The 27,954-nt window shown below is 37.5% G+C and overlaps 1 protein-coding gene across 1 annotated transcript; it reads right to left on the bottom strand.

The window, feature by feature from the left end:
- Window positions 1-121: 121 nt before the first annotated feature.
- On the bottom strand, window positions 122-27,203 carry exoc2 (exocyst complex component 2). Its single transcript, XM_057353461.1, is given in 28 exon segments — window positions 122-529; window positions 869-928; window positions 1,061-1,122; window positions 1,217-1,339; window positions 2,150-2,205; window positions 2,832-2,973; window positions 4,698-4,814; window positions 7,036-7,102; window positions 7,183-7,244; window positions 7,316-7,375; window positions 7,476-7,556; window positions 7,649-7,710; window positions 8,583-8,704; window positions 8,786-8,943; window positions 9,185-9,253; window positions 9,394-9,518; window positions 9,732-9,836; window positions 16,347-16,465; window positions 16,706-16,808; window positions 17,657-17,738; window positions 17,821-17,966; window positions 18,600-18,680; window positions 20,029-20,153; window positions 20,247-20,360; window positions 21,029-21,155; window positions 21,308-21,484; window positions 21,986-22,114; window positions 27,111-27,203. Coding segments are annotated over 27 exon segments (2,757 nt in total). The 5' UTR covers window positions 22,104-22,114; window positions 27,111-27,203; the 3' UTR covers window positions 122-435.
- Window positions 27,204-27,954: the final 751 nt, after the last annotated feature.

The following is a 27,954-nucleotide window of genomic DNA, read 5'->3' as shown; positions in this document are numbered from 1 at the left end:
TACAATATACAACTACGCAAAACGTCTTTTACAAATGAGGCCAGGAGTCAATTCAAAACTCAACAGCTTTATCTCCCGAGAGCAGAGCACTTGCCCTCAATATATATCTGTCTCTCTCTCTCACACACACACACACACACACACACACACACACACACACACACACACAACCCTTGCAGTCGGGTTTTTAATATGCAATACAATCATTGAGAAAAAAGTGTCTATTCTTATTAGACACTTAAAAGAAGGATGCGCTTGGTTATTATCAATAACACCTGTGAACAGGTTGGCACATCATCCCTCTCCGCACATGCACAAACTCACAGGTGTAATTGAGGAAGACTAAGTCTATACGGGTGGCACTGGTTTATTTATTTAAGTGAAATGATGGCTTAGTGCTAAACTGTAGAGGCATTGTTGAAACGTTGAATAGGTTTATCTCTTCACAGGCTGAAAAGAGGCAGGCTTAAAGCAATTGAGCTGTAGCTTCATACTGCTCTTGAACTTATTCAGCAGCTCCTCCAAGAGTCTGTGAAAAACAGAGAGAAAGAGATTAGAAACTGACCATGTTCTATTTTTAGCTTTTTTCTTTTGCTTGACAGAAAACATCAATGAGAAGCACAAGAAACCATTAAGAGACACAGAGAAAAGTAAATTGGATTGCAAATTAATAATATTGCATAAATTAATATAGTAATATGGTTGTAATGCCCAATGCTTGGGATCTGTCATGATTTTTTCATGTCATTTTAAACGTATATGACTTACTTCTAAATAAGACAAAAGAAGAGGCTGAATAAATGATAACTGACTTTTTATTTTTTATTAATAGCACTAGTCGTTTCTAATGTTGATTTGAGTAACTCACTTCTTATCGGCTCCACTCTGAAGCTGTGGCAGAGCTTCTATTGCCTGCTTAAAACAGATGCTGAGAGACAAAATGTGACAGGTATGAGAAAACATGACACACACACAGACACACACTCATAATCATACTCAAACTCTTTGGCTTAACTTAATCTTTTCCATTCACTGCAAATGTATAATAAGGTCTAATTACCGGCTCTCTGACGTTAGATACGGCTCTACGGCATCTCTCAATCCACAGATTTCAAGACGCGCCTGCAGGGAGAAATATTCTTGAGTGAATTTCAAAACCTTTAGATGAAATACTAACAGAGCTAATATGTGTATTTCTGCGTGGGGGGTGAGGTACCTGAAGAGCTCCATTTTTACTGAAGGATGAAACACACTGCATCAGGCGACTCATTTCTTCAGCTACAGCCTCAATGATCTTTGACAAAACACGAGGAACCAGCTCCTTGGAAACTGTAAAAACCTGATAAAAAGTGTGCAACAGACACAGTAATATAATAGTCATACAAAATGAACAAATATTACTACATGTTTGACATGATTAACAACTTTCAGAAAATGTCAGCATCTAGTTTATATTTTGTTTTTTTTTGTTCACCAGATCTTTCACAGAGCTTCCAAAGCTCTGTGAAATTCTGGCAGATCAAATTCTGGCAAATGTTTTAAAAGATGCAAGGACATGCGATGCGGTTTTACATGCAAAACTTCTACGGAGAAGAAATATGGGTGGCAACCACATATATCACCTTGTGCCGAGGCGTTTTTTATTCAGACTTTTTATACTATTTTTATAATTTCGTCACTGTTCTCTGAAACCTTGTATGTCCATGTCACAGTTTTTCAGGAAATGGAAAAAAAAAAACGCTATTCTTTAAATGATTAAATACTCTGTTGTCAAAATTGACAAGCACTTTTTAATACTTTTATTGGTTAGATATTTGCAGATTTGCATATATTTGCAGTGAAAAACATAAAGGGTAAATAATAATAATGATTTACGGCAAAAAATAAAAGTCACAAAATATGTAGATAGAAGGTTTCAGAAGGACAGCAGTGATTTCATAATCTTTTAAAGCTGTTCTGTATTGCACAGAATTGGATTGTGCAATGCTGTTTTTTCAGCGTTTCCTCCATTTTGGCTTTTCTGAAAAGGTCACAGCATGACTTATTGATCTTATATTTGTCACACGTCTTTAGGTGATACAAATCAGAATGTTCTAAACTTTGCATGCATATGAAAGGAAGTCAATGGAACATGTTTAGCGTGTCTCACCTCTGCGTGCACGGATATGATGTTGACCAAAGCCTCTTTTAAATAACTCCTCACACCTGTGATGGAAAGACAGGGCAAAGAAGAAGATAACAAAAGAAGATACTTTGAGAAATGTCTCAGTGGTTTTGTGTCCATACAATGGAAGCCAATGGGGGCTTATGTTGTTTTGTTACCAACATTCTTCAAAATATCTTTTTTGTGTTTCACAGAGGGAAGATAGTCGTACAAGTTTGGAATGTAATGAGGGTGAATAAATGATGACAGCATTTTTATTTTGGTCGAAACTAGTCCTTTACGCTTTATAATGCAAAGATAAAGGCAAATATCACACATACTGTACATACAGTACATGTAGGTGAACAAACATACAACAATGCATACATCTTGAAACTACTAGAAAATGATCAGCAGAATGTCAGAAACAGGAAGTGTTTTTGAAAGTACACAAATGATTCACACAAGCAAAAGTACTTAGTGTATTATGCATCACGCAGGCTTGCTCACACTATTGACATGTGACACAAAGACAAACAGGATAGACTAAAACTCCACAATCAAGTCAAGCAAGACTGTTGATGTCTCCATAGTGACCGCTTTTAACACTCAAGCAGACACAAACATCAGCGTATTCTCACTACACTTGACTGCATACTCCAGATAACATGATTCAGGTGGGCGATACCTGTCGGTGGCAAGCAGTCCTTCCAGTCAAAGTATCCAGCGTAGATGCCGGGTTCCAGAGAGCCGACGATTGGATCGGATTTTTTCTCGATGTACGTCTCGAACAGATGGTCGTCTAGCTGTCTCACGGCCTCTATGCTGACCTGAAGAAAATGAAAGCAAGTGTTTCGCTCTAATCACAAAATCACAGATAGCTTGTTTTCACTATTTATATAAAATTCTATTGCGCAACGCAGAAGTGCGTGTGACTAAGTAAGTGCTTATCACACATGTCTTGCAGAATGAGTAGAGTCCACTCATGCGTGTCCATCATCCTAATAGTGTAGAAAGTCCTCAGAAACCAAAATGGAAAGCACCTTTTCAAAAGGGGAGAGATTTTTGGAATGACTGAGTACATCTCAGATACAGACAACAGATTCAGTAGACATCTGTCCAAACAGATGAGTGACAACCCACTATATGAATGTTACTATAAATTAGAAATTAAAAGTAATAATATATCAGATGTATAACAACGTGATTCAAGAGCATTGGCTAGTTTCTGACCCAAACCCACCCTTAAAGGTGCTGCGTGTCATTTTTTGGAGGATCTATTGACAGATATGCAATATAATATACATAACTGTCTTGTGAGGTGTATGAAAACCTTACATAGACCTTGCGTTATGTTTTTATTACATTAGAATGAGCTATACCGCTGGTCCCCTTGCATGGAATTTGCCATGTTGTTTTTACAGCAGCCCCAAACGGACAAACTGCTCTACAGAGCGAGTTTCGTAAATACGTTCTCTCCTTCAACAAAGAAGCGAAACGTGACGACATCCTAGTCCTGTGTCAACCACCCTAGTGCTTTGAAAGGGAGGGGTGGAGTGAGTCGTTGGTTGCAATTCGCAACCTCACCACTAGATGAAAATTCTTTAATAATTTACTCGTCATGATGTCACGATGTATACGACTACCTTTTATCAGTTGGAACAATCTTTTTGAAGACAAATTATTATTATTTTATTATTTTGAGCAAATTTTTTACATAATCAATTAGTAAAGCCAGTTTTAAATCTTCTTAGGGCTGTCAAACGATTAATCGTGATTAATCGCATCCAGAATAAAAGTTTGTGTTTACATAATATATGCTGGTGTTCTGTGCATATTAATTTTGTATTTATAAACACATACACATAAATGCATATATTTAAGAAAAATATAAAATATAACTATTAATAAACTTTTATTTACAATTTCAATAATTGGTAAATATAAATTAATACATTTAAAATTTATAGATTTTAAGTATGTGTATGTTTTGTCTTTATAAATGCAAAATTAATATGCACAGTACACAGATATATATTATGTAAACACAAACCTTTATTCTGGATGCGATTAATCACGATTAATCGTTTGACAGCCCTAAATCTTTTATTTAGATCTCTCTTACTTAAAGTCTCATTTCACTGTCACAGCTCACGATGACTGCTGTAGATGTGTAAAATGAGGTCTAGGACCTTCGCAGTATCACACGATATTTATCTGAGCTAAACATTCCCCTAAAGGCCGGCACACATATACACTCATTCACTGTGATCTGCATCGAAAAGCATCTGCATTTACTGGAAAGACCAACCATAACCTTTTGTGAGGGCCTTCACCCTCTCCACTGCAGGGCACAACGTCGATGTGTGTTGTCATCATACTGTGAAAAACCCTCGAGCTTCTCCTCAATTAGTGTGAGTCATTCTCACTTCAATAAAAGAATTAAACGTTCACACGTGGTAACACACCTGTTATTAGACTGAAATAACACAGCCAAAGTAGACTGGACTAGAGAGGAAAAGGGAAGTGGGTGTTTATGTGTAAATCTTTGTACCCTGATGATCTTGTCAGCGTTGGTGAAGCCGTTCTTCTCCAGGTGTTCTGCCAGGTTGAGGAACGTGTGTCTCTCCAGGTAGTGTCAGTTGCTGAGGAGGATGAGAAGGCGTTGCTCCTGGATGTGCAAACACACACAAACACACATCAGGATGGTTTTCTGACCTCTTAGACAAACTTGTTGACTATTTGGCAAAACATGATTTGACCTTCCAAATAGTTCAAGAAAGGAGTGGAAAAAATGCGTACAGCAATGATATTATAGACATGACTGGATGCATTTGTGTCTCTTTGAAACAACAGGTGACCTGTAAACCAGACTGTGAAGGAAATGATCAAACAGAGCGAGCAGAGAGAGAGAGAGAGAGAGAGAATAAGAGAAGAGGGGAAACCTGCAGCTCTTCCATTGCAGGCTCGGGGAAACCCCGCAGCAGCCGCCACATTGTGCTGTAAGACTGAAGAGAAAGTCTGTCGCACTCACATGACTGTGGTGCGTAATGCTCAAGTGTTTGGTGGAAACTGTGACAAACGCATCCAGCACAGAATGTTTTTGCGGGAAAAACGTTCTTCAGAAATACCAAATAACAAAAACAAGTTCTATTTGCGTGATTTCAAGGTTTTTCCTCTCTTTTGAACACACATGCATACAAACTCAGCATGACTGAATAAGCAGACGGGGAGTGAAAGCAACAAGAGGGAGTGCTTTAGGGTTACTTGAGGTCTCTAAATATCTGTCATCTACAAAGTCCAGTTTCGTTTTGATCAAGCAGAGCCATTACCTGCTTTCTATCTTTCTCTCAATCTTTTTTTTATAGGGCTTTCTGTAAAACTGTGACACTCTATGGTTCTGATGATACACATCAACAAAGTGCTATATTAGATTTCAGTCAAAGCCTCTGTGGCTGTTTGAAATATGTCAGGAACTCACGCATCAGAGCAGCGTTTATCTCTACTCACTTCCTATTCTCTGTATTCAAATACAGTGGTGTACAGTGGCATACGTATGAAGTACTGTAAACTGCAGCGTATGTATGAAGATAAATCAGTAGCAAAACTTGAGAGCATGTCGATTTTAATTTGTGAACTTGTAAAGTTAGTATTTGAACCTGTACACTAAAATGTACACTCAAAGCCCCAATGTGAAAACTGAAGTTGAATGTTGAGATTTGCACTCGTGGACAAAACTCACAAATCCTGTCTTCTGAATTTGAAGTTGCAGAAAAATTGTCACAAATGTGTAAACTGGCATTTACGAAATACATTGGCAGATACAAATGCATAGCACATGTTTACACGTTTTCCTAGATTCAGATTTGAATTGCAACCACAAGTAGGCATCTACAACCTCTCAAATCTGTTACTGCAGTTTCAAATCTTCCCGCCTTGACTTTTGCTACTACGTTCGCGATAAACCCGTTGCAAAACTAACTTTTTTTTTCAAACTGATTTTCAAAAAAACTGGAAGATTTGAAACTGCAGTGACAGATTTGAGAGGTTGTAGATGCCTACTTGTGGTTGCAATTCAAATCTGAATCTAGGAAAACGTGTAAATTTGTGCTATGCATTTGTATCTGCCAATGTATTTTGTAAATGCCAGTTTACACATTTGTGACAATTTTTCTGCAACTTCAAATTCAGAAGACAGATTTGTGAGTTTTGTCCACGAGTGCAAATCTCAACATTCAGTTTTTTTATTTTACAAGTTTTCACATTAGGGCTGTGACATTTTACATTTTAGTGTACAGGTACAAATACTTACTTTACAAGTTCACAAATTAAAATCTACATGCTCTCAAGTTTTGTTACTGATTTATCTTCATACATACGCTGCAGTTTACAGTACTGTACAGTGCGTGCAAATTGATTATTCACTCAAATTATTTATATTCTGATCAATTTTTTCTATACAAGTTTTCCAATTCCAAACCACATTTATAAGTTATATGTAATGGTTAACAAAAAAAAATTGGGGGAGTAAAAAATGATTTATATTCAGGTGTGCATAATTATTGAGCGTGTTTTATTTTAAAGGTAAAATGAGCAAAACATTTTTTTACACTTAATAGTTATGTACACCTGAATATAATGTGTTTTTTTACTTTCAGCTTCAAAATGTATAGTTTTTATATATCCCTTTTATTATATATAAGTTATTATATATTATAAATAATTATATACAAAATGAAGACAAGAAATTATAGCGAAAAGGGAGGAAATTCAGAATGCAGTGTGTGCAGAATCAAGATATTTGTATATTATAGCAGTTATGTTTTAAATGTGTTTTATTACTGTAAACACAGATAGAAAAGAAAGAGAAGAGGCATAGAAACGATTCTTACTGGTTTTGAACTAAAGTCTTCATTGATTTTTCCAAAAAGATCAGGTGATGCCAAGTCCACTGACACACTGAAAGGAACATAAACATTAATCGCCCATTCAAAGTCAGATTTCACTACATAATATTCATATTAGGATAAAATACTTACTGTGAAGTGTCAATGTCTCCATCTGTCTTGGTGCTGAGCTGCTCCAGGCACTTAATAAAGTTCTAAAGCGAAACGATAAATCCTATTATACACAAGCCAGACACAACATACACAAGACGCATGCTCACAATACCTTCATTATAGAAACACACTGCTCGTAAGCTTTGTCCTGGACCACTTCCAGATTCAAGATCTAAAGGAACAAGGAGACACACACACAGATCATTGAAGATGTTCTATTCTTCTGCAGTGGAATAAACAGAAATATAAGAGTGTGGCACGAGGGTTTGTACATTGATCTCTCCAGTTTTGCACTCCATGGGTTCCTTCAGAGACTGCAGCATCTGAATCATACACTGCTCAAACTGGGCCGGCTAAAAAAAGGCACAATGTTTCTCTTTGAGAATGTTTAAGAATTATTATATGCACATTATAATGATTTTTTGAATCAAAACAAAGGCTGTACCAGTGACGTTATTCCTTCATTGTCCACAACCCAGTCTTCTTTCTCTGCAAGTCTCTTCACATCTGAATAACACAAAGTGCTCAACGTCAAATCACGAAAGACTGGGAAAAACCCTGGGACAAAACTTAAAAGTATACAATATTTGTATTTCATATCTCCTATTTTGAGTTTATTGTATTATTTGAGGTTAACAAGTGTATGTGTGACGGGACAAGATGGACATATTGGCATCGTTCCGATATCATTTATACAGGCAGATGTTCGGTCATACAAAACTGACACTGTACATGGATGTCATGAGTAATGTATAGAGGTGAAGCAAACTGATCTGAAGCAAATCTATCAGGTCCTCTCTGAAACCGCACTGATCTGAGATAAGCTGTTCTATTTTTGTAGTATAACAGATCTTCTTCACATCCAACATTTTACGTTTAACTTTAAAGTCAACATGAAATAGCTTTTTCACAATCATTCACAATCATTTATCTTCAAACAGATCTTGCCCCCCATTGACTCCCATTGTAGGGAAAACTACACTTTGTACTTTATCATTTTTTTTGTTCTGTTGAACACAAAAGAAGACATTTTGAAAAATGTAGGACAGCACTGGGGCACTATCGACTACCATTGTATTTTTTCCTACAATGGTGGTCAATGGGGGGCAAAATCTGTCTGGTCATAAGCATTCTTCCAAATATCTTTCTCTGTGTTCATCAGAACAAATAAATGTATATAGATTTGGAACAACTCGAAGGTGTGTAACTTTTAATACTTGGGTGAAGTATCCCTTTAATGTTTTGTTGCCCGTACCTAGTTTAGAGCTCTACAGCACCCCCTGTTGTCCAGACTGCATAATTTGCTTTAAAAAAAAATGTATGTATTTGCATATTACCAGAACATAAGGACTGAAGCTCTGTAAATATATTGCTCATACCCTCTTCAGTGTGCTGCAGTGTGGTGAGCAGGCAGTGAACGCGGAGGTCCTGCAGTAAATCATGAATCACCTGCAGCAGGTCATTAGGAATCTCCAGAGCAGACAGAGCCTCGTGACTCAACCTGAGACGCAACATCCACAATCTGTTTAACATAATACAATGGACAAACCTACATCCTTACAGAAAACTCGCACACACGCACCTGACCGTGTGGATGACCTGTGTAAGCCAGGCTCCTCTGAGTGGGGTTTTAGTGTCCCAGCCTCCGTAAAGCCGCAGTTCCATCTCAGTAAGAGAGGAGGGTAACAGAGCCCCTCGAACCAGCTGCACCAAGCGTCGGGTCACCTCCTCGATCATAGACTAAACACAAAGAAAAGTGTACAGAGCCATTCAAAACTGAGCCCATCATACAAAAAATGCCCACCAACTCAAACGCATGCTCTCTCTGTAAAGTCAATTGAGCTGTCTACCTAGGCATCACATTTGACCATCAAATCATTAAAAATGTCCCAACAGGTGTTATTACCAAAACATTCAGGCTAGGTCATGAAACACAGCCACCACTCGTCAGGACATCAAGAACTGTATCTGCTTTACTAACCTTAAAGTCACTCTGTCTTTGCCGGGCATTCTTTTTGAATTTCTCCACCTGACCGGACTTCTCTCCAGTCTGTCAAAGAGAACATACTTTAACATATTACAAAAAGATCTCATAATCACGTCCTTTCTGCACACATTCAACATTCAAAACCGAAACCTTTCAGTCAAAACTTCAGTAGTTTCCAATGTTCCTACAGTATCTGTATCTACCTCACTAAAGAGGCTGCCGTTGACATAAGAGATCCAAAGTTTCCAGAAGTTCGGCAGCTGGCTGATCACCACGTCCGAGAGCTTCTCCACAAACCTCACCTGCTGAGGACTCTTATAATGCCAGGCTGAAAAAACATGACAAGGTACAAAGTCATAAGCATTCCGTTTCTAAAAATCGGAAGTTTCTGTGAGTTTAACAACTTCATTCTACTATAGTTTTTGAAATTGAAGCTTTATGGCAACACTCTAAAAACTAGTTTCATCATCTGTATTCATAAGATCTGCTTTAAAGAGACACGGATAAAGATAGAAATGCACAGATGTCCTTCTGTACTCACAGTCATCTTTAGGCGTCTGGAAGCTGCCTCCTCTCTTCACCGGAGCTGATAAATTGATTCTGTTTAGGGCTGAAGAGCGATCCAGCTCTAATCCTACACCACCCACTGACACAAGCGCACAATGTGTGACATGAATGATTGTGAAACAATAAAACAGTTTTGTTCGAACAGTATATCCAGTGAGTCCCAATAAGGAATGCATTTAACCCAGGGGATACTTTGATTTCTTTTATATATAAAACTTATAAAAACATCATAATATCATTATTTTAAGGTTGTCAATTGTTAAAAAAATCTATAGTGCTTGATGTCTTATACAGTATATATTGGTGAGAACCTTGATCCGTACAATTCATATACGCATAGTGCTTTTTAAGTATCATTTTCACATATCTGGCTATAAATCTATGTTTTATGTAAGGAATAATTGACGATGGGCCGTTCAAATATTTGAAAGTTAATGCACACCCCGAGGTGGTAATGCGGCCACGACGCGAAGCGGGTGTGCATTAACTTTCGAATAATTGAACGGACCGGTCAATTATTCCGCTTATACCGCGGTTACCACACCACAGGACATTGTTCAAATGTTTAATTTCAATGTTTGTCATGTTATCGTCTTTAAAATGCTCTTGAAGGTAGGACTACTTTCTTGCGCATCTCATTTCAAGCAGCTGTTAGAGTGAACAGACTCTGAGGCTTGAGCAATGAGTAGCCCTAGAGTGCAGGCTGGACGATGGGGCGGGGCAACACATTTGGAAGGAGCGACACTTGTCGCCCCGCCCACTTCACCTTTCATTGGTTCATGATCAGAAGGAGCTTATCGGTATAGAGAAGTGTGATGCGTTTACAGCTTATTGGTTTATAGAAGCATGATGACTTTACAAGGAGAGTAAAAAATTGTTCTATTTATTTAACTTTATATTTTAACGTTTACCATGATGTTCGAGAATTTAATGTGGCATAGCCAGTTACTTAAAGGTTTCCTTAGACGAGCACTTTCAACAAGTTGGTATGATTTATTAGGGTCTTCATGAAATGTCTGGAACTTATTTTGCTTAAAAACACTCAATGGCTGTGTAATCAAAACCCTTCTCGCCTCGTCAAAAACAGCTATGCTCACAGCAACCCGTTTTGGTGCATGTCTCTTTAACTGATAATGAGTTACAGCGAACCCCACCCCCCTTCTGTCCGGCGTGTCAACACAACACACGTGTAGTACTGCCATGGCAATTGGTTTAGCTAAATGATATTTACTGAATTCCTCTGCGGTTAGTTTCGTCTTAAACGTCTCAAATCATTCGTCCGGAGACAAAAAAATCAGGTCACAGCAAACAGTGCATTCTAATGCACTTACGTTGTGCGTGTATGCTTACCTAAAATCCACGGAATCCACTCCAGATCTCAGTGGAATTACATGGATTTTAGCGCTTGTCATTGACAAGTTATAACGTTACACACTCAACGTGAGAGCTAGTTTGCTATGAAAGATTTTTCAGCCTAAGCACAAATGATTTGAGACGTTTAAAACGAAACTAACCCCAGTGTTCGCCCCTGTTCATTAGCAAAACAAACAGCTTGCTGCAGCTGAACATATTAACGCACATAGGGGCGGTTTCCCAGACAAGGATTATCTTAAACCAGGACTAGGCCTTACTTAAATTAGGATAATTAAGTTGTTTTAAAAAACATACTTACAAAAAAATATTACTGTGTGCATCTTGAGACAAAACAATCACAGTGATATATTTTAAGATATGTCAGTGCAAGTTGTTTTCGATCAAGGCATCTCTCACATTTAAGTTAGGCTGAGACTAGGCTTAAACCCTGTCTGGGAAACCGCCCCATAATGTATTAACATTCATACAGCTAAACTCCAAGTGTCCATCTGCACTTATATACAGTAAGTTTAACACTGGCTTTGAATGTTCTCTTTAGCCCGTGACTGACTTGGCTCCCTTCGATATCATATGCTAACGTTATCGTCCTATATATACGGTACATTTACGTCAATTCAGACTGTTGATAAATATTACTTACATCGGCAGCTTTGTCTCGTTCAGTCGGTCTCGATCCCTCTTGAGGAACAACTTTGAAGCTAATCCTGCTTGTACTGTCCCAGGTTGAAAAAGCACTCCGGTTTGAAGTGATTCGCGCAAACAAGCAGGTTTTTACTTATGGTTTCTGTTGGATTTCCACTACAAATAAAATAAATCCACTCCTGTCTCTTCCTAGGTTTGGACTCTGTGCAGCGACTACATTGCATGTTGTCCACGAACTTTAGCCATGGCGTCACGTACACCGCTGTCGCTTGTGAAAACAACAATGGCGGAGCGCGGTGGGTGGAACTGTATAGATTAAGGGGCAGTAACATTATAATAAAATCCGCTTTGGACGTCACAATCGGAGCGAAATCTGAACGGCTCGATTTCTCACATGCTTGCCTCGAAAGGCACATCAAAACAAACTTACTGGGTTCTTATTTTTCACTTTTTCTGTGTTGCTAGATGCACCGGGGACCCGATTATAGCACTTGAACACAGAAAAAGTGGGGTTTTCATCTGATGTCTCCTTTAACAAATACTGCCTCCGAAGTCATTGCGTGACAGGAGGGCAGCAAGGCAACAAACTTTCAGATGCAGCTCATACCTCAGCGTCTCAGCTCATACCACAGTGTCACTTAACCTATAAAATTAAAATGTTCATTGTTTTTTCCACTTTAGAAAATGTCAACTACCGACTAACCGTATCTCCAACAAACACGAAGAAGCACCACACCATTTAAACCAGAGAAGAATATGTTTTTTATCTATTAAACTGTGCCCGTTTTGTAATTTTACAAACAGTGTCTCATGTGGTACAGATCCATGTGCGTGGATGACATTTGGAAACTGTACAAATGGAACGCGGGTTTTGCAGCCTGTTTGGAAATGACACATCTGTAAAAGACTGAGAAAATATCACATTCTTTAGCATTTTACACCCGTTTTTTGTTCACGTTTTTTTCACATTACTCCTATTTAAGGCAAGGACATTACATTTATTGACAACACTGTGACCGTATGCTGTGCCTATTAATAATATGTGTTGTTATAAACCATTTACATGTTTTACATTTAAATTTATGCATTTAGCAGAATCCATAGCTTTCCAATCTATACGTTTCTACCAGTTTGTGTGTTCATGGAATCGAACCCACGATCTTTTGCTCAATCACTGTGCCACAGGAACACACAAATCCTGTTAACTATGCATGTACAGTACAGTATGAACAACATATCCTGCAATATCAGCGTTATTCATGATGTATATCACAAGTAATATAATGAACGACTACAACTATTTCAACTCAGCATCTGTTTATTCGTGTATCATAACGTATTGAGCCAAAAACTGAAGTTTGGCTAGACACAAAGCAGAAGTTGCTGTCAAATGCAGCTTCCTCGATGGAGAACATATGAAGAGTTTGGAACTCTGTTTTTAAACAAATTCTAATTTCATGTTTTTTATTGTGCATTCCAATTTATATGAATCAAACTGCAGTTAGTTTGTTTTGATTTAAGCCATAATGACTAAAAATTACAGCTAACTAACACAATAAAAGAACATGATAACATAATAAAAAAATATGTTTTTTTTTAAACGGAGACTCTTCATATATATACACGCACTGCAGTTCGTGGGTATGAATTTCTTTAATGTTTGCTAGAAACCCAAACTTTGCTATATTGTTGACATTTCTACTAAACGGAACTTTCCATATATTATCCTCGTTCGTTCTCTTATTGTTATTATGTTGTTTATTGTCGCTGTTGTCTACTTCCTCGTTTCAACCTGTCCAAAGCGTCACTTGTCTAAACCAATGGTAACACTTTACAATAATGTGCTATTTGTTAACAATTATTTAATGCATTAGCTAACATGAACTAACAATGAACGATACTTCTACAGCATTTATTAATATTACTACATGTTAATTTCAGCATTTATAAATACATTATTAAAATCAAACGTTGTCACTGTTAACATTAGTTAATGCACCATGAACTAACATGAATAGCTGTATTGACATGAACTAACATTAACAAGGATTAATAAATGCTGAAAAACGAAATTGTTCATTGTTAGCTAATGTTAGCTAATGCATTTACTAATGTTAACTAATAGCACCTTATTGTAAAGTGTTACCAAACCAATAAGCTGTTCCTAATCATGAACCAATGAAAGTTGAAGTTGGCGGGGCAACACATGTCGTTCCGCCTAATGTGTCATACCGCCCCCTCGTCCAAACTGCACTCTGGGGTACTAGTGAGCAACTGCTACGTGGTGTGTGTGTGTGCGTGTGTGTGAGAGAGCGAGAGACCGGCGTGCACACCTGCGTGCTTGAAGTAGCCTAATGTGACAGAAAAGCCAGTGATAATAATATTATTTATTCCTCATATTGTTCGTATCTTCAGCAGTAAAAAAATCACGCAAACGTTTGAAAGAGTAGGGCTATCAAAATATATGTATCAGTTATAAGCAGCATGAATAGGAAAACGAACTAGTAGGCAATCGGTGTTTATAAATTCATTTTGTTTTTCTATTTAGTTCTTTCATTCATTCGATTTCAGTATATCTATTTCTATGTTGTTCTTGAAATGCTTTGTTTATTGAAACAAAACTGTGCACGCGTTTCCATTAACAGTAAAGTTTGACAATATAAACGTCAGATCAAGAGCAGGGTGCTGTGTGAGGTGATGGCCTGTAGGCTACACTATAACCTTTCTGTTATTTAAACTTGGCGAAGTGATATGGAACTGTAATGCGGTCGGCACTCGGCAGACCTGGAACACCTTCATAGGTGTGCATTTACTGAAAGTTAATGCATACCCATTGAACGTTTGTCAACCAATCAGATTGAAGCATTCAACAGCCCCGTGGTATAAACTTATATCTTTTCTTTATTTTCTTATTTTATCCTTCAAGCAGCACCTTACTTTAGCACCACTTTTGTTTTAATCAAATATTTTTTGTTGTATTGCATTGTTTGTTGTTACTGTGATGCTATTGTATATTTTTTGTCATTACTCGCTGTCGTGGTGTATGTAAAATGCTTTGGCAATACTGTAACTATGCACAATCATGCCTACAAAATACCTTCAAAGTAAAAACGGATTAAAACCTATATTCTTTTGGTTACCAGCCCAAAACAAGTGGCTAAATAACATGTTGTATCTTATGTCCATCACTAGATGGCACTAAAGCTCTTTCTGGCCATGCATGACTCTTATATCGCCCTGTCCTTTTGTTGATATACTGTAGACTTAAATACTTAAAGGAAAAGTTCATCTCAAAATTGTGTTATTTTTTACTCACCCACATGACGTTCAACATGTTATAAGACCTCCCGGCGTCTTCGGAACACAAATAAAGATATTTTAGGTGACATCAGAGAGAGTTTCAGGCCTCCTCACAGACATCATGGTTACAGTTGTTGTCAATGTCCAGAAAAGTACTAAAGACAAAATTGGTCCATCCGCTCATAGTGGCTCAATTGAATCTTTTTGAAGCGACGACAATACTTTATGTGTGAAAAACAAACCAAAATAACGACTTTAATCAATATATTCCCCTCTGTCTTGTAAGTCTATGGTGCGCGTTCGCGAGAGCACTTTGACGCATGCGCATTCGGTTGGGCAAAAAAGTCTTCCACAATATCGAAATCATCAGACATTTTGGTTAAATCAGCCTATATACAGCGTGCGTCTGCTTGTAAACACAAGAGTTGCGTTTCCGGGTTGTCAGTCAGAACGCCGGCGTCTGCCCCCACCGAATGCGCATGCGTCGAAGTGCTCTCGTGAACACGCACCATAGACTGACAAGACAGAGGAGAATATATTGATTAAAGCCATTATTTTGGTTTGTTTTTCACACATAAAGTGTTCTCGTCACTTCAAAAAAATTCAATTGAGCCACTATGAGCGGATGGACCAATTTAACATGTCTTTAGTACTTTTCTGGACCTTGACAACAACTATAACCATGATGTCTGTGAGGAGGCCTGAAACTCTCTCTTATGTCACCTAAAATATCTTTATTTGTGCTCCTAAGATGCCGGGAGGTCTTATAACATGTTGAACTTCATGTGGGTGAGTAAAAAAATAACACAATTTAGATTTTGAGATAAACTTTTCCTTTAATATGTAGTGCCACTTTTCTCTGACTCTCTCTTCTCACACACACAGATACAGACATCCACCATTTAACTGCTTGAACCATTCTGATTTGATAAAAAATGAGTGCTGGTGTTGTTCCAGGTGTCCAATCATCTCCTATGTTTATCTATGCGCCTCTCTCCTCTTGTATTCCCCAATCTCACTCTCTACCCCCCCTCAGTCCTACCACACTATAGAGCTCTATGGACTTCCTGTTCTCTACAGGGTCACGACCAGACCACACACAAGGGCTGCTCTCTATCTAAACACACAGACACACACACGCACGCACACACACGCACGCACGCACGCACACACACACACACACACACACACACACACACACGCACACACACACACACAGGTTTCACTCTTCTGAGTAATAGCGATTATTAGAACGCAGCAATTTATTTCAAACCTTTTTGCTCTTTGATAAAATCTTCTTTGCAGTTTTGCATCAGCTGTAGGATCCACTTGTGTTGTGCGATGATACACTGCCATGCAGGGTCGCCTGGAGCATGCAAGTCAGACAGATATCTGAACCGAGAGAGATTAATTATTAGATTGTCATGAGACATAATCTTTTTCAGAACAGCCTAAAGCTGCCTTCACTCTGACAGGAATACTGACGTGGTACTGTTGGTCACTAGTAGGAGCTTATTATAAATGAATTCCCTAAAATCTGATTTTAAAAATCTGATCATAAAGGTAATGTATTCCTGTTATACATGAGATGACAAGAAATAATCTTTGATTTGAAAGAGGCTTAGCACACACCTGATATAGCGTTTCTGATCGTGTAGAGTGGACGGCGTCTCCAGTAGTTTATCCAGCAGCAGTATCCTCAGCGCTTGGATTCGAGTCTCCACCTCTGAATAAACTACACACACACACACACACACGCACATACACACACACACATGCACACACGCACGCACGCACACGCACGTGCACACGCACACACACGCACACACACACACACACACACACACACGCACAGGTTCACAAACAATTATAAAATAATCCAGCAGGTGCTAACATCTATATATACTGTATATTCATGTCTCCGGCATAGATGTGATATATAACTGAATCAGTAAATAGTATATTTTATTATTGAATCACTACATTGCAATATTGAATCAGTAAATAGTGTGACATCCCATTGAATCAGTGAATATTGAGATATATTACTGAATCAGTAAATAGTGTGATATCCCTTTGAATCAATAAATAGTGGAAAATCTCAGTGAATTAGTAAATATTGATAATATATTATTGAATCAGTAAATGCTGAGATATATTATTGAATCGGTAAATATTGAGACATTTTATTGAATCGGTAAATATTGTGACGTATTATTGAATCTGTAAATATTGTGATATATAATTGAATCAGTAAATACTGCGAAATCTCAGTGCATTAGTAAATATTGTGACATGAGTATTATTGAAAAAAATAAAAAGTGTGATATCTTAGTGATTAAGTAAATATTGAGATATATTAATGATTCATTGCATTTTGTGATATCCAATTGAATCAGTATATTTTGTGTTTTTTCAGCAAATCAGGAAATCATTGTGATATATTACTGAATCATTAAGATCAGTAAATAATGTGATCTCATTGAATCAGTCTTTGCTATGCAATCTCATTGAATCAATCTTTAGTGTGATAGTGTGTGATATCTCATTTAACCAGAACACTGTTCTTAAAATGATTGGCACCTTTCTTAAAGACCGGAACCTCTGTGTTCCCAAAAAGAGATTTTGCTTTCTCATAATCATTGATCACCACGTCATAATCCCCCTGAAAGAGAAACACACACATTTTTATAACACACATTTCTTATGAATTTAATGCATCAGAAACTGAAAGAGGGAGACACCACCTTCTGGATGTTACGCTCGATGTTGAGCGGCAGGTTAAAGAGAAATTTGAATCTCTGCAGGACGTTGAGAGCGTTGCGTGTAGAATCGGCCTTGTCCTTTCTGCCCAACACTTCTTGAAACAGAGTGTCCGCAGTTTCACTCGCTCCTGAGGTGGAGTACAAAACGTTTGGGAATGAGCAAATGGAAACAGATGAGAAAGGCGTGTAAAAAGAACGAATAAGACAGCAGCTGATAAAAAAGCTATTTAATCCCCTCCACTCAGTTACAACTGATTTCAAGTTCTCCAGCCCCCTCTTCTTGGGTGGTCTGAGTTTTTCTTGATTCGTTCGGTCAGATTTAATAAGAACCAGCCCCCTGACCACTATAAACGTCTGACCGGCCTGTCATCTCCATAGGCTCGGTTTGTGATTGGCTGAAGGACTCAAAGGCAGCGAGTGGCTCTGGTAAGAACATACATGTAAATGTACATGTAAAGACAGGCGGTGAGAAGGAAGGGGAGGGGCTAGCGATGAAAGCTTGTCAGTGTGTGACTGGTTTATTTGTGCGGCCTCTAGGAAACGAGCTTGTTTATTGACCTACCGTCATACGAGAGAATCGACATGGAGATATGATTGGGATACGAGTGGTCTCAAACACTCGCAGACATGCTCGCAGAGGTTTGCCTAAAACGTATGGCTTTGATGGTCTAAATAGAATGCATGCATTACTCTGATCTTAAACGTGTCGGCTCTTTGTTATGCTGTGTGATTCTGAGCATGTGTTTGATTTTATGTCTTACTGTTAAGGATGTTCTCCAGTCGCTGGGTCATAGAGCCTTCCACTTTCTCAGTGCCATCTGATTCAAGCTTTTGATGGATAGCTGAAATTAAATAATTATTTAAAATACATATTTTTAAATAAAATGTATTCTTTAAAGATTTTTGTGTTTTTCGGGATAGGGTTCTCTAGTACCCAGAAGCCACAAGATGGCTTCGAAATTAAATAAAACAAATAAAAAACATAAAACGTTAAAAATATATAATATTTTTATACAATAATCAAATGTATGTATTAAAATTGTTATATTACATAATTTAAAACTAAATCTAATTTATTATATTATTATAATTATATAACAAAACTGTTCAATTATATTTAATTAAATCATATTATTAAAATAATATGATATTCATTGAACTTTATAGCCTACTTTTTTAAAATTTGAAAATATTAAAATAGACTGTCAGTTCAAAATTCCATATTTGGAACACACAACACAGTCAAGACAAAAACAAAATGCAGTTAAAATAAATACAGTATACAAAATAATAAAATACAGTTATATCTCGGGTTATGTTGCCTCATATGTCTCACGAGTTTGCTTGAGTTATTTCTCAAGAGTCTTTAGTAAAGACGCTTGACATCATGCTGACGACTACATCATTACGAGTATTTACAATGTATAAATACACAGCGGAAATTGACAATATTGTCTGAACAAACAGATCAGATTGCATCCCATGCAAAATAAAGCAAAGATTTAGCTGAAATTGTGGGAAGTGTGAATGAAAGTGATTCAATGTTCTCCCTCTCTTCACTATGGTCCGCCATATAAATTGTAAAACTAACTTTCTTCCAAAAACCTCAAACGAAGCCTATTTTCTCTTCCCACATCTGGATTCCTAAAACATCTATACACAATGACGTCAGGGCTAACCTTCGGCCCCCCGGGCCCGGAATGCTGTGTGGTACGCTTCCTCTGTCCCTGAGGTATGTTTTGACTATTGGCTGGTAAGTTTTGGGAGTCTTCTCTGGGAATCAGTCGAGCTTCCGTCTGCCGCTCTCTGGTTTCCTCTCAGCACAATGATAACCTTATTACAACTTCATCTAAACATTATCACAACCACGCCTTGTTATCTGTCCCCATGCCTGTCAATCACACACACATAGCGCTAAGAATAGCTCTTCTGTTTGACTCGAGACTTGTGACCCGAGACGGCTCCTACATGCATGCACACGGCTTAAAACAGCATCTCCACTTTCTGCCATTGACCTCTAATGACATTCGCACATATACTTGTGTAGGGAGAGTTCAGCCAGAAATAGAAATTCTGGCACCATTTATTCTCCCGTGTGTCGTTCACAAAAGACGATAATACCATTTTATGTTGTCTTTAACATTACTGATGGTTGTGTACATGTGTTTGAATGAACATAAGCACTCTTACATGCCAGAGCATCCTGAGCCTCAAAGAAAGTACTGAGTCCTCCCTTCACGTAGGCCAGACTGCCCTCGTTCTTCTTGCTGGCCTGCTTCTTCAGATTGCCGACAGCCAGACGCAGCTGCTCAAAACTACAGCAACGGACACAACACACCATCACACACACACACACACACCCAGCGGATACAAAACAGATGAATGAGTGGATGAGTAGATGGACAGACCTGGTTGAAGAATGGTTATCCATGAGATACCAGGTGGCGGAGAAGTTCTCGCTGGTGAAATCTCCGCTCATGCCAGGAAACATGTTCTCCAGATCCTTGAGAGGAACCTTCCCTCTAAACAAAGTAAATACAGGGTTACAGATTCCACACAGCTGATCTGCAGAGACCACAGATCGCAGACCATAGAGAAAAACCAGAGCAGAGTGCAAAGCAGATCTATCAAGACATAAACAGCAATACGTAAGCCAACTGTGTCTTATGATGTGGCACAGAATATTCTGATGAAACGCATATGGCTACTCATGTACTAATTCCTTCCTTCGTTCTATCTATCTCGAAATATATAGATGTGAACTGATAATAGGTTAGCAGTGCAGTGGAGGTCAGGGAAAGGAAGAGTTTCGCTTCCCATCCAAGGAAATGGTGGGCCGATGACATCACCCAGGTGGGTAATACGCATACACACACATGCACACAATGGGCTGTTTCTACTTTCTGCCGAACATCCTTCCTTATAAACAGAGCAGTCCACTTCTCTAAACACTCAGGGGTGAAGTGTGTGAGAGTGTGAGGAAATCTGTGTGCGTTTAATCAGACTATCACAAATGAATCACACATGTGTGCGAGTTGGGTACAGTAAACTCATTTCGGGTCTCCACGCTGACTCGTTCAATATGCTGATTTGCACTTAGCTGTTGGTATAAATGTAATTTAATTGCGTACGTTATGAATGCTCGATAAGGGGACAACAAATTCGATTGTGAATGTGTTTGTTTTTGTACTTGTCTATGTCGATGCCCAGAGGGTTGGATGGCCTCAGCGAAAGAGGAGAGATTCCTTTGTTCCGATCGGTTCTCATGTCGTAGTAATTTATCTCATCAACCCACACGGCAGACTGATCCAGAATGCCTAAACACACAAAAGCCAACACACTCGCCTACTGAAATCCATTGGCTTCTTCAAAGAACGTATGTGTACATTTATAGACGGTAATCAAAGGATGCGGTTGGTAACATACATCAAGCATGTATACATGAGAAGGCACTGCGTGCATGTCTCACCGATCCTCTCGGGCTTTAGCAGTTTAAAGGAGACCGTGGATGTTCCTCTGCCTCCGCTCCTGGTGGTGACCACAATCTCACCCTTGTCATCTTTAGCGGGACCCACCCGACACACGATTTTGCTGGCAGACATCCATTCTGACGTCAGTAAACAGTTATGACCGCAGATAGACAGACCTGTAGAGGAAGGAAGCGATAAACAGAGAAAGAATTTGACATTTTGTTTAGCTCATGATTTAAATCTATTGTAAGCTGTAGGCTCTTTAGTATTTGAATCACATTTCGAAATATTCAAACATTTTAAAGCATTTCACAGTCATTTGTTATTGTAAAATGTTGCACATTCATGAAATATTAATATATATACTTATATATATATATATATTGTAATAAAACTTTCATTTTTAGGATGCTAAACATTTAAGGGAGTGGCATTTGATACTACAGAATTTTAACTTTGTGGAAATAAATATATTTATGTATCTATGAAGAATAATACTGTATGTTAATTCATGTTCTTAAACCAGGTTATGTGTCCAGCATATTGACATACAATACTATATAATTATCTTCTTAAATATTACATATTATTTAAACAGAAAAAACACATGCATATTTACGCATGCAAATATTAGAATTATTTTTAATTCATAGGTGTGCTGTGTGCATGTGCAATACCAGTGAGATCATTGGGTCCAGTGCCCAGGTTTTCTCCACGAATAGTGACTTTGGTCCATGGCGTGCCCTCATTGGGCGAGATACCAGTCACCAAAGGGGGCTGGCGGGCACGCGACATCCTTTCCACACCTATGAAAAACAAAATTCAACTCCATTACAACACTTTCCTGTCCCTGCTGAAAGCGCACACATCAAAACATGAAGCACATCGAGTGCACTTAAAGAGCAAGGGAGCGGAACACACTGGAGACATGAACAAATAAACCTAACCCGCTCCCGCTGAGAGACAGAGGTTTTGTTCATGCGTATCCCGATAAGGCGGAAACGGTGATATTACACTATATGCTATGACTAGGAGATTTTAGCAAGCCTGGCATTTTTTCCCGTGGCTTCTGCACCGTCACAGATGCTCTCCTGTACACAAACACCCACACAGAGAAGAGTGACAGCTCCGGGGTGGTTGCGTGCAGGACCCCATGGCTGTCTCTGTGTGGTCTGGAAGGGTGCGTTTCTGTGTGGTCCATCGCATGGGCCAGAGAGAGAGCGATAAAGGGGGAGAGGCCAGGGTGATGGTTGAGTTCTACAGCGGACCTCAGAGACCCCTGCACATTACGTTTTGCTCATCTAAAAATTAAACTGGGTATTTGAGATGGATGAATGAATGAATGAGGCATTAATATATACATACAGCCGTGGAAAACATTAGGAGACCATTCTAAATTTTTATTTAATTAGCATTTCTAGATGTATTGGGCCATTCCAGTTCAGTGTCTGTTGAATTTCAATAAAATCAAACCTCAAGAGTGACAAAGTCATCCAACAGCAATGTGAAAGACTGACAGCCTGACGAGACACATGATACCTGTAATCAAAATCGAGGTTATCACATAAAAAATATTTTTGAACTTTTCCTAAATCCACGTAGAAATATTACTGTTGTTTTGCTTAAAACTGAATATGAACTTGTTTTTTTGCAGTATTTGAGGTGTGACAAAATACAGAGCATCGTTTCTGTTATTTTGACCTATTTCTCCGGTTTTCATTTTCTGCAAATAAATGCAAATAGAAGCCATATTTTATTTGAAAATGTGTTAGTAGTTCACAGAATGAGACAAAACTGATAATGTTACCTAAACACATACCTATAAATTGAAAAATTCAGAAAAACTGAAAATGGTCTTTTGAAATGGTCTCTTAATTTTTTTTCTAAAGATGTTGTGTGCTTGACAATGAATCATATTTAAATAAATACTGCAATATGCTTTTTAAAGATCACTACTGGTAAGATTTAGCATTTGTATAAACCATCTGTATGCAGTGTGTACTTCAGAAAAGTATATCCACTTCACTTATATGGAGTGAGTGAGAAAGCACCAGAAATATGGAGTTACTTTTTTTAATAAGTACCAAGATATTGATCTGTCGGTGTAGGTTGGCACATCAGATTCAATATGAGAGCCACTCTTCCAAATTTCACAGTAGTGTTGCTTTTGGCGGCCTGTTTTAATTTTAGTTTTAGTCTAGTCTTTGTGTCAAGCTGTCATTTTAGTTTTATTAGTTTTAGTCACGTTCATACTCTTTTTAGTCTAATCAAGTTTCAGTCGACTAAAAGGCTTAGCATTTTAGTCTTATTTTAGTCAGAATTATCCATGACTATTTTCGTCTAGTTTTAGTCGACGAAAACTGATGACATTTACTCTAGTGTTAGTCAATGAAAATTGTATTTTAGTCTCTTTTTAGTAATGCAATTCTATTTAACCCAGTCAATACAGTATAAGTACCTAGTAGTATAGACGAAACCAAAATTTTCTTTTAGCCAAACCCATTTCAAACAAGGTTATCTTATTATATTATTGTTACCTTAAAGACTCAAGAATACATCCATTCCAGATACGGAAGACGCTCTGATTTTAATTTTAAGCTATCGTTAGGGGTGGGAATCTCTAGGCACGTCACGATGCGATTCGATTACGATTCAGAGGGCTGCGATGCGATAATAAAACGATTCTCGATGCAGCTTTTTCCTATACACATTTTATTTTTCTTGCTGCGTGACTATTAAAATCAAAGTACGTAAACGTACCCATAACAATTTTACTTCCAATATCCTTTATTAATAAAACAAATGGAAGTGATTTTGCAAGTCAACTGAAAGGTTACATTTGCCAGCATTGCAAAGAACCAACAGGAAAAGAGTGACTGCCCTCAGTGCCGTGTAGTAGCATACAGAATGCAGTAAATTAATGCAGACTTTTTTGGCCATAGCACTGGAGCTAAAGAGGTTTAAAGTTTGGTAGCACAGGCCAAACAGTAGGAGCACAAGTATAAATTGTCAGTTGTCATCATTAAAAAAAAATTATGCAAGTGCAGTTCATCATGAAAATGCAGGTAACCGACAAAAGACATTCATGTTACATACAGATGGATAAATTAGGGCCATGTAATTTTTACACTACCTACATTTATTTTATTTTTTCTAATTTGTGTGTTTTTCCTTTTTTACTATACGATAGTGGTATATTTGTCCACATAAATTACTGTAGTATACTTTTGTATTTACTATAGTAAACTACAGTAAAATTCTTAGATACTATCGTGTTTTTGAACTTTACTATAGTATACAGTGTTTATCAATTTACTACAAGGGCACTACAATTTTCAATAGCAAATACTATAGTTCACTAAAGTATTTTTTGTCTGAGTGTTCAATTTAACGGGACTTTTATTTTGACGGGTCTTTGTGGAGACGCTTTTTTGCCGATAGCTTCACTCAAACAGTAAACGCTCGTAAAATAACTCTCAGAGCAACTCTGACTGGATATGAAGTTCATTTGTTCATATCCTCATACAGTGCAGACGCAGATAAATCCTCGACCATCACTCGTGTTGTATTTTAAACTGTGCACATAATTCACTCAGACACGCAGAACAGCCAGATGACATTTAAATAACAGGATTCCGCTCCGCATCTAGGTTAAAGCATCTGTCTAAATAACGTTATAACATTTCGTCTCGTCAAGTTTTGGTCAACGAAAATGAAGAGACATTTTAGCATAGTTTTTATTTTGTAAACCACATTTAGTTTCGTTTTTATTCGTCAACAATATTGCATTATACATTTAATTATAGTCATCGTCACATGACCAGCATTTACGTTGCGTCTCGTTTTCGTCACGTGATAAAGGTTCGTTGACGACCATATTTAGTCATAATTTTAGTTGAGGAAAGCAACACTATTTCACAGTAAGATTTTATGGCCTTGTCACACTAATCACAATGCAACAACAACAACAAAAAAGACTCCCATTTTTTACAGCTTAAATTAAGGTAACATCTACTGATTAGGGCTGTCACGATTATTAAATAATCGTCTCATCGCGATTGTTTGACCTCATCGGGATGGTTTCTGATCATCGCAATTATTGCACATCTCTTTATAGAAGACACTAGGGGGAGCTGTAGTGCATCTGCATATTGCATATTTTATTGTATATATTGTAACTAAAGCAAGGTAATACTTGTAAAATGTACCATCACAACACAATCACTTAAAAAAAACTAAAGCATATACCATAAAAATAACCTGCAGTACAATTTAATATTATTTCAGTGTGAAAACCGGCCTACTAAAATCTCATTAACATAGTAAACTTTTATTGTAGTCTTGCAAGTGAGAAAAAAACAGAGTAGAAGCTTTTCTATGACTGATAGCATTTTAATGGTGGCTGATCAATTTACAAGTATTTGGCGGTTGTATTATTGACAGGTAAAAGTCTAAACCTTAAATATATGGTGACCCAATTTTTTATTATGTATTTCCAAGAAAAGAACATAGTCTTTATATTCAGAACAATAGGGTCGTTTCAAAGCTGAATAAAAAATGTATGAGAATTAAAAGTCAAAGCTCTAAAACAGACAATTAATCGTCATAATCGCAATGATTTATTAGACAATTAATCGTCAGCCAAATTTCATAATCATAACATCCCTAATTGGCATCTCTGTTACAGCATCATCTAATAGAATACACACACACTTCTGTGTGGCAACATTTGGGAGTGATTGACAGCTTACGTGATTGACACCTTAGAGTCCCTGTGGAATAAAAAGCTTGTCCCAGACAAATTACATCCAACCAGCCTCCTATCAACACTCAGACCCACTTTATAAACACAATGAGCCCCATACCTACAGCACACATCCACTCAGCAGGAGAAACTCACACCATAACAGAACCTTGAACAAACTATTCAGCATGAGAGCATACTGAAGACTAATCATATGGATTAATGATAAGGCCTTGGAATGTGTGAGGTACACTGTTTTACCGCAGAAGAGAAAGAGCTTATCGATACAAATCGGAGACAATAAAGAAAATCAGAGATGGGAGAATACAAAGTACACAATTGTCAGTATTTAAAAAAACGATTATTAAGTTATCACTCTGTCATGGTTTTATTCATGCTTCAGTATAAGACTAAACAACAATAATCGGCTTTCCATTTCTATTTAGGTAATATTTCTGAATGCAAGTTATCTTGTAAAACATCTGTGCTGTATTTAACATCGCTGCTGATATTTATCATGATCGCTCATAAAAAATACATATCTAAAAACAAGGCGGAATTAAAGAAAAAAACTCGTTTTGCTTTAGAACCGAAAAACAAAGCAAGCTGTTACATCTGTCATATAAATGAAAGCTCATGAGAAAATGTAACTGATCACATATCAACACATCTGAGTCTATTTAAACCCAATACTCTCCACACCGTTAAAACAGTAACGTTATGTATGTTATCCTTGTATCCTTATTGTATGTGCTCCTTTTGTGGCTGTATGTTTGTTAGTGGTTACTGACTCAATATTTTCAGTGTTAACAGAAAATCCACGTTTTAACTACGATATGAATAAAATATATATTTTATTTACACGGCCCTATACATTCTGATGAGCATGTAAATATAAACGAAATGGACAACAGCTAACGTTAACTGGCTAATGCTAAAAACAATCTGACAGGGAAATGTAAACGCGAACAGAATCAAATAATTAAGCTACGATGTTTTCATCTTCAATGCTGCACCACCTGCAAGTTGCCGATGAAAAGAATATTGGAAATACTTACAGAATAAACGTGTGTGCAGAAAATCTCTGTATAACGCTTCGTTCCTCTGAGCACTTCCGGTTTAGATGCCGCTGCCACGCCCACACCCTGATTCACATGACAGAGACATAAACAATGCATCTGACTTACAATACAGTAAAGGTAGACGTGTTATACAGTAATGTAATTTTAAAGCATTTGTTACTTTTTATGTTTTGTACAGTGAAAGGTTTGTAAAAGTGTCTACAATGTCTTTATTGGCAAAATCTCTAATTATTTAAATGAAAGAAAACAAACATTTACAGCCAAAAACTACTGTTTATTTAATAAATTAAAGCGTAAATAAACACTTAAGTACTAATAAATAACGTCACACAGATACAGATACACAATAAATTTGTATATTATCACTATATGTGTCAAATATCAACCTGAGAGATTGTATGTTGATAAAAAAACAAGGCTTGTGGAAGTTGTTTAATAAAGAATATTATTTAAATGCATTCCTATAATATTATATCTAAAATATGTAGAATAGTAGGCCTATATCCACATTTTACTTTTGGTTTTATACTGTTGAACTAATTGTATTAGAGTTACTCAAATTTCAACATCAAAGTCACTAGATTATGTAGATTATGAACAACTTTCACAATGCATATGGCGTTACTTCCACTTGTTCTGGGAACGCACTGCACCATAACACCACACAACACAGACCACCCAAGTGCATGCACATTATGCCCACTCTTATCTCCTTCAATAGAGCAGAGATACTTTCCCTGAGATAAGGGCCTAGTTTCAAGCCCTTGGGAAGTCAAAATGTTCAATCATTCTAAACTAATCTGAGGAATCAGATCCAATT

The sequence above is a fragment of the Triplophysa rosa genome, linkage group LG15 (assembly GCF_024868665.1).
Source record: "Triplophysa rosa linkage group LG15, Trosa_1v2, whole genome shotgun sequence".
NCBI lineage: Eukaryota > Metazoa > Chordata > Actinopteri > Cypriniformes > Nemacheilidae > Triplophysa > Triplophysa rosa.
The sequence above is the reverse complement of the archived record's forward strand: the minus strand, read 5'-3'. Positions and strand labels throughout refer to the sequence as shown.